Source organism: Phaethon aethereus (assembly GCF_964289735.1).
Source record: "Phaethon aethereus genome assembly, chromosome: Z".
NCBI lineage: Eukaryota > Metazoa > Chordata > Aves > Phaethontiformes > Phaethontidae > Phaethon > Phaethon aethereus.
In genome coordinates, this window is record NC_138577.1 from 12,336,103 (window position 1) to 12,347,119 (window position 11,017).

General features: G+C 42.3%; 1 protein-coding gene across 1 annotated transcript in view; it reads left to right on the forward strand.

Moving 5' to 3' along the window:
• Positions 1-10,168, forward strand: part of LOC309415350 (protein unc-13 homolog B-like) — a gene marked incomplete at both ends in the record, with an annotated part of 220,582 nt that extends 210,414 nt beyond the window's left edge. Inside the window, 5 exons of the mRNA XM_082012849.1 lie at positions 1,363-1,443; positions 1,847-1,994; positions 7,357-7,449; positions 8,551-8,710; positions 9,883-10,168. Of these exons, the coding sequence (XP_081868975.1) occupies positions 1,363-1,443; positions 1,847-1,994; positions 7,357-7,449; positions 8,551-8,710; positions 9,883-10,168 (768 nt within the window). The remainder of the gene's footprint in view (positions 1-1,362; positions 1,444-1,846; positions 1,995-7,356; positions 7,450-8,550; positions 8,711-9,882) is intronic.
• Positions 10,169-11,017: the final 849 nt, after the last annotated feature.

The window sequence follows — 11,017 nt, forward strand, 5'->3', positions numbered from 1 at the left end:
TCATAACTCATGAAGAAGAGGGAGGAGAGCTGTTGCTCCCCTGAGGACAGCTTGTCACAACAGAAGATACCTTGCAGCTTACAGAGTACTGTGCGGCTGCACATAGGTCCCCAGACCAGGAGCATCCTGTGGGGGGGAAAGGGTCAAGTTGAGACATATCTCTAGTACTCGAGAAAGCGTGGTGCAAACTTGTCTGAGGTACTGCTGACTTGAGAGGCACCTTCTGTACAGTTCAATGCAACACTGTGCGAAGGGACTAGTTAGATGTCTGTAAGAAGTGTTGCAAAAGCCTGGCACTGCACCTAGGCTGCAGTGACGCCCATCTGCATCAGGACTGTGGTGGATAATGAACGGGAGCAGCACCCTCGGGCAATGTGAAGAATCACCAGGCTGCAAGATAGCCAGCAGGTTTATCAGTGTGAAACACACACAGGATGCCACACACTAGGCATGCTTTACTCAAAGACAATTTAGTAGCCATGTCTCCTGGAAAGTCTCTTATCAGAGGCTATGACAGGTTTAAGCCTTTGCCTGGTTTGCATGCATCTTTTTTATGAATGCTTCAGCACCCAGGCCGCAGTCAGCTGGCCCAACCCTCCAGCAGCTCAAAGAGTTAGAACTTGGGTGTGTGCAAAGCTTTGACTTCCTAAAATGTACTGTTTTCCCCTGAAACTTAGTCTAAGTAAGCATCAGAGAGAAAGCTTAGTGAAACACCAAAGTATGGCACATCCTTGTAGTCAGGCAGAAGTCTAACACAAGTATGCTCCCAGTGCAGGAAAGGGAATCCCATCCCAAGGGATTCCTGGGTCTTTGCTATTAGAGATGACGGGTTTTAATGGGAACAACTTCTTTTAGCAAAGGTATTTTCTAGAACATGTTGCTTGCTTGTTTGTTTTTCTTCCTCTACACCAATGATACAATGAATTACTGATGTTTGCAGATGAAAGAATTAAAAATCCACAGACAGCATATAACAACTTCGCCCAATGTCTCGTTGTCAGAATTCCTTGATTTAGGTGGTGGTTTCAGAGTTTTGTTGTGGCTGCAGTAGAATGACAGGGGTAGTAAGTGGACTCCTGTTTGGGTTTCCTGAGACAAACTGTGATTTTTAGATTGCCACTGTCCAGTTCCTTTCCTTATTTCTCTCTTTTTGCCTGCTAGAAACAGAGGAAGTGGATTTATTTTCAAGTTAAGCTGTAATAAGTTACTCTGAGAGACTCCATTAAGTGTTACTTAAACAGCTGAATTAATGCTGTGGCCACATAGCCACAACATGAATCCAGAGAAAGTGATGACACTGGGGACTCCTTTCCCTTCAGTCTCTGACAGCATACTCATGTCGAATATAATGGTTGTTTTCAGGATCATATGGTGAGAGAAGAAACTAGGAGTCTCACTCCAAAGCAGTGTGCTGTTTTGGATCTGGCACTGGATACGATCAAAGTGAGTGATTCTGTTTCTGTCTCTGTCATTCCCTTGCTCCATCCCTAAATACTATTTGGGAAGATAGTGCCTGTACCAGTTCAGGAGATGGCAGGAGTCTGTCGCTGCTGTTACAGCGATAAAGGCACTGAGTGAGCGATACTGCCATGTCTGTGTAAACCTGAATAGGCTCAGGTGACTGACATGTGCTGGAAGCCAGCATGTTTATATTTAAGTGCTTTGGAAGAGGAAAGCCATAAGCAGTTGGTAATCGGTTGGTCTAAGAGCTGGATTTCCAGCACAGAAGCTGTTTTGTGATTTTTTTTTTCCAGCTCTTTCCCATCCGCACACACAATAGCATGTCAATGTTGGTTGCTGGTTGCAATTCTTCCTAAATATTTTTCCTGTTTCTTTTTACTCTTAGCAATATTTCCATGCTGGTGGGAATGGTCTGAAGAAAACCTTCTTGGAGAAGAGTCCAGACCTGCAGTCACTTCGATATGCTCTCTCTCTTTACACTCAGACCACAGACACTCTCATCAAAACCTTTGTCCAGACCCAGACAGCACAGGGTAAGATTCTTTTGTGTTGTTGGCAAAGTTAAATGGAGCTATCTGCTCTGTTCATAATTGCTGCTGGCTACTGCCAGTTTGTAGAGTGCTTTTGGCAGTAACACTTCTGGAAACATGACAGTTCAGAGCTTTTGAAACTGGGAAGGAAGGGAAGGAGGTTATTTCCCACGCAACTACGTTTTGAGAGAGCAGAAATATGTGAAACTGCCTGGAAATAAAGCCTGGGGTGTTTGTGGTCGTCTTTTCTGCAATCCTTACTTAACAGTCACGTTTCATGAATTAATGTGGGTGGGTCATTTAAGTGAAATACAAAGCTATTGTACTGAGACTTACATGGTGGTGTGAGAGACCGTTTCAGCAAGACACCACCAGAGAAACTAGTTCATCCCTGTGTCGCAGGCCAGCTGCCAGCAGCCCATGTAGCCCTGGCTAAGGCTGATTGACAGCAATGTGATGAGTCACGGAGCTACATGCTGCCTGTAAAGGGGAAAGTCTCTTAGGAGAGCAGTGAAAACACTGTTTTGTCTGTAGCCAGTACAGGATATGTGCGAGCTAGATGATTACAAATCACTACAACATATTAGTAAGCTGCTGGGATGGGTCACTGGAGTTCTTTGGTAGCTCTCTGGGAAGGCATGATAGTGGTGCTATTTCATTGATTTGGAAGGGGTAAACAATTAATTGTCTTTCTCCTTTATTGCTTTCATGTAAACACCTCCAGATTGTTGTTCAGAATAATTTGGTCTCTAGTCAGAGAGCTTCACTGGCTGACTCACTAATCTCAGGAAGAGGGGACAGATGCTATTAGAAGTTAGGTCAAAGCTGAAACTGATGTTTTAAGTTTTCAGGCTATTTAAGTACAAGCCTCGGCATTGGGCCACTTCACCTTAGCAGCAAAAGTCATACAACTCCATGGAAGTGTCTTTCTGCTATCTTTTGGCTTGGGGTCCTTTTTCCCTTAATCCTTCCAAGCCTATGAGAGCTGGTGACCCCACAGACTGTACTAACTCTGTCAGCATACTGTCACACCGAGCCCTGAAATCAAGGGGAAAACACTCCCTGGCCAGCATACTTTTGCCTTGTGTGCAAATGAGACTGCTTGATACTGGCATTCCCCAACCAGTGGAGAAAGTACTGAGAATTCTTGAGCAAAAGAAGGTCTGTTTTTAAAGTGAAAAGCTGAGTGTAGTTTTGGGGGACTGAATCATCTCTGCCTTTAACAGCAAGATATATTCTTCCTTGGGTTGAAACATACTACATTAAAACACTGAAGTTAACTAAGAGTCAGTACCTGCATTTGAGAGAATGGTTCTGTAGCTGTGTCCCAGCAGAGCAACGATGACATCCAGTGGCCAGACAGGTCAAAGACTGATACATCCCCAAGGAACTCCAGGAACTTGGCTGTTGCTGTTAGAGTTACACAAAACACTTTTTAAGGGGGAACTTGTGTGCACAGTGTGTTTTCAGTCTTTGCTGTTCTATGCTGAGTGTTTCCCATTTTATATTCAGACCATGAATTGAAGCTGGTTTTTTATGTGGATCCTATTATGTTGTCACGATGAGCCAACATGATGAGGATGTGTGCAGCACTGCTGTTCTACATTCCATGCTACAGTCAGGAGTGTTTAAAAGTAGAGGAAGAAGATGCTCCGTTGAAGTTGCAAAGTGGCAAATTCAAAGCTGATATGAGGAAGCAGCTTCATGCAAAGCATGATCAGACTATAAAATTCCACTGAGGGCAAGTGTTTAGCAGATATACAAAGATAACTGAACATAATCTAAGAGCAGCAGGAATATACAGGGTTGCCACAGAAAGGGGGGGTAAGAAGCTTAGAAAGAATGAAGCTTCTAGCTTTAGGATGTAAGATGCACTCATTACGAGGTCATCAATTATATCTCATAGCTGACTGATGACGTTTCTTTGTGACTTGTCTGAGCCACTTTAGAAGACAGGTACTAGGCGTGGTAGACCACTGAGTTCCTCCGGATCAGCATTTTCTACATTAGTAAGCTTGAGAGTTTTGGACCCTGTTCGGGGAACAAAAGACTTGGGCTATGCCACCTAAATCTGTAGGATCAATGATGGAATATCTCTGAGAAAGGCATGACTTGCTCATGGGATTTGGGCTAGATATTGCTTGCATACACTTCTCAGTAACCCCAGCTGGTAGACTGGTTTGGAGAGCTGCACATGCATTGGAGGGACAGAAGGGACAGCACTAGTATTTACAGCTGACACCTGCTTACCAGAGCTTTCTGACTGATGTTTCCCTTTGCATAAGTCAAGCTTACCACAAGCCTGTGGGAGGAAATGGCCACATGCAGAACTATTTAAATACTGATTATTTGCCTCTTACTTCACTGCTCAATGGTTGCATCTTCCAGTTTGCGAGGTATCTATTGCCCTAATTTTCTTACTGAGCAGGCTTCCATAGCACTATGCTGTTAAATGTTTGCTCTGCAAAGGTGGGTCAAGGCTTGCAGTTTAGTTATGTCAGCACAAATCCTGTTCTTGTTTTAACCCAGACAATCCCTTACTCACAGACAGCCTTGCTCTCCAAAGGCTCTGTTGGTGAGGAAGGTCTAAGAGGATATTTTGTCTATTAAGAGCTAGAATATTGTCTTGTATTTGTTTAAGTGACACCACTAATTGGATTGTAATTCATACTCTTCTCTCTTTATCCTGCTTGTTTCTTGCCTTTTGAACTCATGTCTCAGTGCATGATGGGAAAGGTATTAGGTTTACCGCTAATGAGGACGTTCTTCCTGATAAGGGTATGTTCAAGACTAATGTTGTTACCATAACAACATTAGCCAACTGCCTTGCTTTTGAAGTCATCTTGCCCATGCTCGGAAACCTTTTCCAGAGACCCGTTCCCTATAGCTCCCTGTAGAAGTGAACTTTCACCAAATGCTTGCGTCCCACAGACAGAGCCACAGGTTGTGCAGTTTAAAAGTCTGTACCTTGCCTGAGAGCCTGTCTTCAAGCTTGAGATTTATTCATGGGATATGAGAGCTGTCTTGAAAATGGACTGTTTTTTGAGAGATGCTACGGACTTGTTGCCCTGCCCTTTACCATGGGCTGTGTATTGCTGTTTACAGTCCAAGACTTGCATGCGTGTGGTTTGCTGAAATGGGCTACTGTAATACATGGTAATGTCTGATATGGTCTCAAGGTTATGGCTGAGCTTGAACCACCTGCCTTGAAGCGGGGTAGCTAAAAGTCTAGGTGCTCAGGAGAGCCCCAAAAAATTAAGTCTTGTTGTGTTTTGTCTCTCAATTTATTTTTTGCTGTCCAAAGTCTTTTTGTTATCCTAGGTGAAACACATATGTAACCCATTGCACGAGCTCAGTTCTGCAGTTTCACCTTCCAATATCTCAATACCAATGAGATTTTCATGTCAAGATTTAAATCTGCTTGCACTAAAGGTGCAAGCATTTGTATGCTTGCAGTTGTACGTGCTCAGAATATTTTTCACTGTCCATCTACAAAGTGTTTTTTTGTCTCTGAACATTTCAGTTAACAGAATAAGATTTTTGTAGGAAAAGACAAGAATAAAGATTAAAAACAAACAAAAAAAATCTACATTTTATGTGTCTCAGAGGTGATGGGATTATGCTGCTGTCATTCTTCTGAAACATCAGTGTCTCCTTTATAATCTGTTAATTATACTAAAGATCAGTAAAATGAAGACCTGAGTATTTGGTGGCCGATGTTTCTGCAGATATGGCCTGTTAAAATTGTTATTTTAAATAAAATATTTATTTATTTAAATAAAATATTAAAAAAATTAAAATTGTTGCTAATCTTGTCTGTTCCCATGGAAAATGCCAGCAGTGTAAGTGGCAGATCTGCATCATCAGATGGGTCAGGTCAATAATTAAGCCTATCAAATTTAAAGCTCTGTGCTTATATATAGAAAAGAAGGAACACTGTCCTTCTAAGCGGGGAGAAAACAATACATTCAAGATCATATACAAATGTTATAGCCTAGAGGCTGTTTATTGTACTCAGGTCAAGAATGATAATCTACCCTAAGATAATAATTTGAGGTTCTCTTTTGTTTGCTCAGATACTCTTACTTGTATATTAATGTGACTTTCACTGCCTACAGTTCTGTGCCATGTAATTCTCTTCGGAGAATTGCACAGATTAGCTTTCAACCTCTTGGTTTTTTAATAAATGTCTTTGCTGCCTGCAGACTGTTCTTGTGAAAGTTGACATGTTAGATCTATCTAACCAAAATGTTTGTTTAACGATATCCTTCAAGCTCCTTATCTTGAATTTCAAACACACCAATTCTTTCACTTAGTAATGTGTCTTAACCTCAAAATTGACAAAATAATACTGCTGTTCATAAGTACTCAAATTACCCTGTAGGTATCCAATTACAACAGCATTGCTAATTGTCAACCTGAGATCAGACAGTTATCAGAGAGAAGGTAAAATCAATTTCACTATCGTATCAAAGACTTAATTTTCTTTTTGCAAAGCGGTCTTTTTTTGTAATTTATATGGCATCTTGACTTTCTTACCCAGAACAAATTTATTTCCAGATATTGCCTGATAATTATGACTAAAAGTTAGAAAATTGAAAACATCATAATACACGAATTGTAAGGTTCATGAGATCTTTTCCCTATCACTTTATCTTTTCCTCTGTGAAGCTACATCTTGTTTTCTCCCTGGCTAATTGATGAAGGGAAATAAATATGCAAGCTGTGAGTGCTTCTCTCTCATGATTTTTGGTGCACAACAGTGAAGGGATTCTCATTATCCTCCAAAGAGATGCAGATAGGTAGTCAGGATGACAGCTTCTATCTCATGTACAACATGGAAAAAGGCTCTTGGAGGGTGAGACTGCAGTATGGCTCCATGCAAATCACTCACATCTTTTTTTTTTCCTAAACTTCCTCTCTGGTGTGGGGTTTTTTTTTGGTTTTTTGGTGGTTTTTGTCCTCCCTTCTTCCCTTAGCAGACAGGAATGCCAATGCCCACCACTGGAATGCCTGCATGTACACACAATAGCTTGGCAGGAACCTCTGAAAAATCCTTGCTCTCTGTGAGAGTCCATTGTTGAGCTTTAGGTCTTTTAAATTCCTTTAATATTCTTACTAGTATTCTCGACAGGATGCGATCTTTATGGTGGAGTGCAAAGATTGTTAGTGTTTATGCGTGTTGGGCATGCAAGCCTGATGTTATCTTGCATTAACGTTACATTATCAGTGTTGACTGAAAAGCTGGCTATGAAAGGTGCACTGTGAAAATGCTATATTGTCTTGCCGCGGCCATAAACCAAAGACAGGGGCCAGTAAACAATAATCCGTGTGTGCATGGGGGGTGTCACTTTTCTTCCAACAGGCTCTGGTGTGGATGATCCTGTGGGTGAAGTGTCCATACAGATCGACCTGTATACCCACCCAGGAACTGGTGAACACAAGGTCACGGTGAAAGGTATGGTGAAGTATGTGTTTCTGCTCAGACTCTGAATGTGTCAAGGCAAATCTCCAGTTGACAGCCGTCGTATTTCTGCGTTAGCTCATGGGATGTGAATCCAGAATTGTTTTCTCTGTTTCACATCAGGAACATGTAGGGAAACAGCAAATGAGCTTGTCCAGCCAGTGACAGGGCAACGTACAGTCCCGTTGCTTATTGGCAACGATATATGAAGTAAACAAAAATCAGATGATAACTCTCACCAGGCGCCACAGTTTAGCCTGTGCTGCAGAGAACAGGGCAGCATGACAGGGTGGTGTTGCGAAATTGCTCAGTGTAAACCAAAAGATTGCAGAGCCAGAAAGAGTTCAGAGGCTCCTTTCCCCCTTCCCGAAGGCCACGCTGGTCCCTGAAGAGCTGCTCTGAAAATAACCAAAGCAGTGATTCATCCCAGGCTTCCTCTTCCTCCTTCGTCTCCTTTCCTTGAATACAGCATATTTAACTGCTTTAATTTCCTCTGAAGATTTATATAAACAGCTCTTCAGGCCTCTCTTCTGGCTAAATCTACACTGCAATGCAAAAACTGATTTTCAGAGTTATTTCCTGTGCTTCAGACTGTTCCCTGCAGTGACATGGGAGAGAATGAGAATTAAAGAGCTAATAATTCTGAGTTCTGGAACCACCCATGGCTCATGGGCTTTGTTGTCTTACCTGCAGTCTCATTTTCCCTTTCAGTGGAGACCTTAATATCGGCCCCCAAAATGCCCCTTTTTTTTCCTCATTCCACACGTAATGTAGATGTAAGCACCGAACTGGCAGGGCAGCCTGCCTGGAGCTGCAGGAATGCCTGTTACTTTGGACTAATTCCTTGACTATGTATATGGCAAAAGCTACGTGCTGTCCCAAGCATTAAATTCCCTTCACAGAATTTGAACTAGAGCAAAAAAGCGTATCTTTGTATTATAAAAAAGTCCTGCCCTTGTGTGTTGGGACACTGGCGTGGTTTGAGTTGGACTTTGTCCTCTGAAACAAGAAATTGAAAGCAGAGCGGAAAGGTGTCCGGAGCAATGGGAACAAATGAGTAGTTACTGTAAAACAGGTTGTGACTCTCTTTTCCAGTTGTGGCAGCCAACGACCTGAAGTGGCAAACGTCTGGCATGTTCCGTCCATTCGTTGAAATCACCATGATTGGGCCCCATCAGAGTGACAAGAAGAGGAAGTTCACAACCAAGTCAAAGAGCAACAACTGGGCTCCCAAGTACAATGAAACCTTTCACTTGTAAGTGTGAAAAATAGCCTGGGGATCTGACGTGGCAAGTGCAGATGCAGGAGACAGATAGCGTTTTCCAGTGTCCCGGAATAGCCTGCTCAGGGCCCAAAAGAGTATGTGAACCAGTAGCTTGGCCCTGTCTTTGATGTCTTGGCAGGAAAAGCTAGATTATGGGAGTTTTTGCTGTGGGTGGGATGCGGGGGTCTGTACGGTACCAGCAGTACCCTTTGGCTACCTTCTGAAACGTGTTGTGTGTCTTGTGAACATATTTTACTGTGTTCCATCATTTTAATGAACTTTGTATCTTTTATTGGTAGAGCTGAGGCTAAAAGTTCATTACATATTTTTAGTTCTTTTAATCTTAATGTGTGGTTTTTATCCCAACTTGACCTGTGGGACTGAACTTGTTTCCAAGGATACAGCCCTTGGAACTGGTAGCAAGTTGCACTGCTAAAATTGCAGCCTTTCTCAACACTGAGTATTGATCTCTTCTTATTTGGCTTTCATTATTACAAAGGCATCTTCCTTTTTGGAAGGCTCAACAAAGTTGCTACCTATCTGTACAGTAATAATGAGCGGAGAAGAGATGACTAGCAAAAGACTGTAAACATCTAGGGGAGAGGGACTGTCCATATTTTTCTTCGATGTGAGGAAGGGCAGACTCCCTCTTAAGTGGAGAGATTTCGTATGTTCCCCCTTTTTTTTAAATTTTAGAAACATCAGAAAGGTTGGGGATGCATTTTTACTAGCTTTTGCTTTAAGGAAGCAAAATTATGGACCTTTATGGAAGGTCCTGAATCTTTAACAAAGACTTTATCTAATTAAAATATTAATTACTGAAATGAAGCAACCCTTAAACAGAAGTAGAAATGTTTAAAATCATCTTGAGTTGAAAATTTGTTAGTATGACTTTAATGTTCTCTGCTCCTCATTTCACAGTTTAACACACACGCAAAGGCAACTTGATAAGGGTTGTTCGTTTTTTTCTTTTTATGTAGACAGGTTGTCTTTATCAGCTGTAAATCAGCAAAAATGCCCATATGCCATAGGTTTTACTTCTCCCTCTCTGACTGGTGTTTTCTGTGGCTCATCAAAGCACTCTACTCAGCTGCTGACACCTTTATTTTGCAGAGGAATTTGTGCATTCTGAGAAACTAAGTAAACTTGTGTGTGTTTTCTAGCATACTGGGGAATGAAGACGGCCCTGACGCCTATGAGCTCCAAGTCTGTGTGAAGGACTACTGCTTTGCTCGGGAGGACCGGGTACTGGGGATAGCAGTGATGCAGCTCAGAGACATCGCAGACAAAGGAAGCTGTGCTTGCTGGTGCCCCCTCGGGCGCAGGATTCACATGGATGAGACTGGACTAACAGTCCTGAGGATTCTCTCGCAAAGAAGCAATGATGAAGTTGCCAGAGAATTCGTGAAGTTGAAATCTGAGTCCCGCTCCACGGAGGAAGGCACCTGAGCTGAGCTGTGTAATGTTCCCTTTTCTCTTTTGCCTTGTGCCAATATGTGCAAGTGTTCAACAATTCTCTTTTATTAATTACAAAAGGTTTTTTCATGTTGTCCTTGTCAGCTCTGATAGCGCACGTGTGCTGTTCAGGAAACAAATCCATCAATCTGATGTGAATTATTTATTTTTTAGTAGCTGGGTAAGACACCATAGAGAATGAAACAATCTCTTCTTATTTAAGATGCAAATTCTGCTTTGTGTATATAAATTATTTTATATTGGAGGCTGGGTATGCTGGGTTTTGTTGATATGCAGCACTGTGATTTTATCCTCTGAAGCTGGCAGACGTTAAAAGGGTTCTACATAATCACACTATGATACAACCACACAACTGTGTGGAAACTGGGAGAATAATGATTTGGGGTTTTGGCAAAGCACAGTTATCTCTTATTGAATTCATGTACTGTGGAGCTGCCAGGGGATGTTCTGGCACAGATTATACCAATGTCCCAGTGTGATATGCAGACACCTCAATGTCTGCCTACAAAATAAGTTGCAAATTGCTCTGGAGATGCACACCAAATGAATGTATGACCATGGATGTGCTGCTGTGAGCATGGGCAAGATCAGTGGGACAAGTGTAGAGGGGCCTAAGATCTCATAGCCAAAAGCTGCGAAGGCAACACACCAGGAGCAGACTGCAGCTGGCCTGCTGTTGTAATTAGATGGTGTGTCTCGGGGAATATAAATCCCCACGTGCTGCTGGGAATCCAGCATCACCATGGGGGTGCTGTAAGCTGCTGAACTCCGCAAGTCACACTTTGGCTACCGTGACCAACACGGTAAGGAAGGGAAAAACAT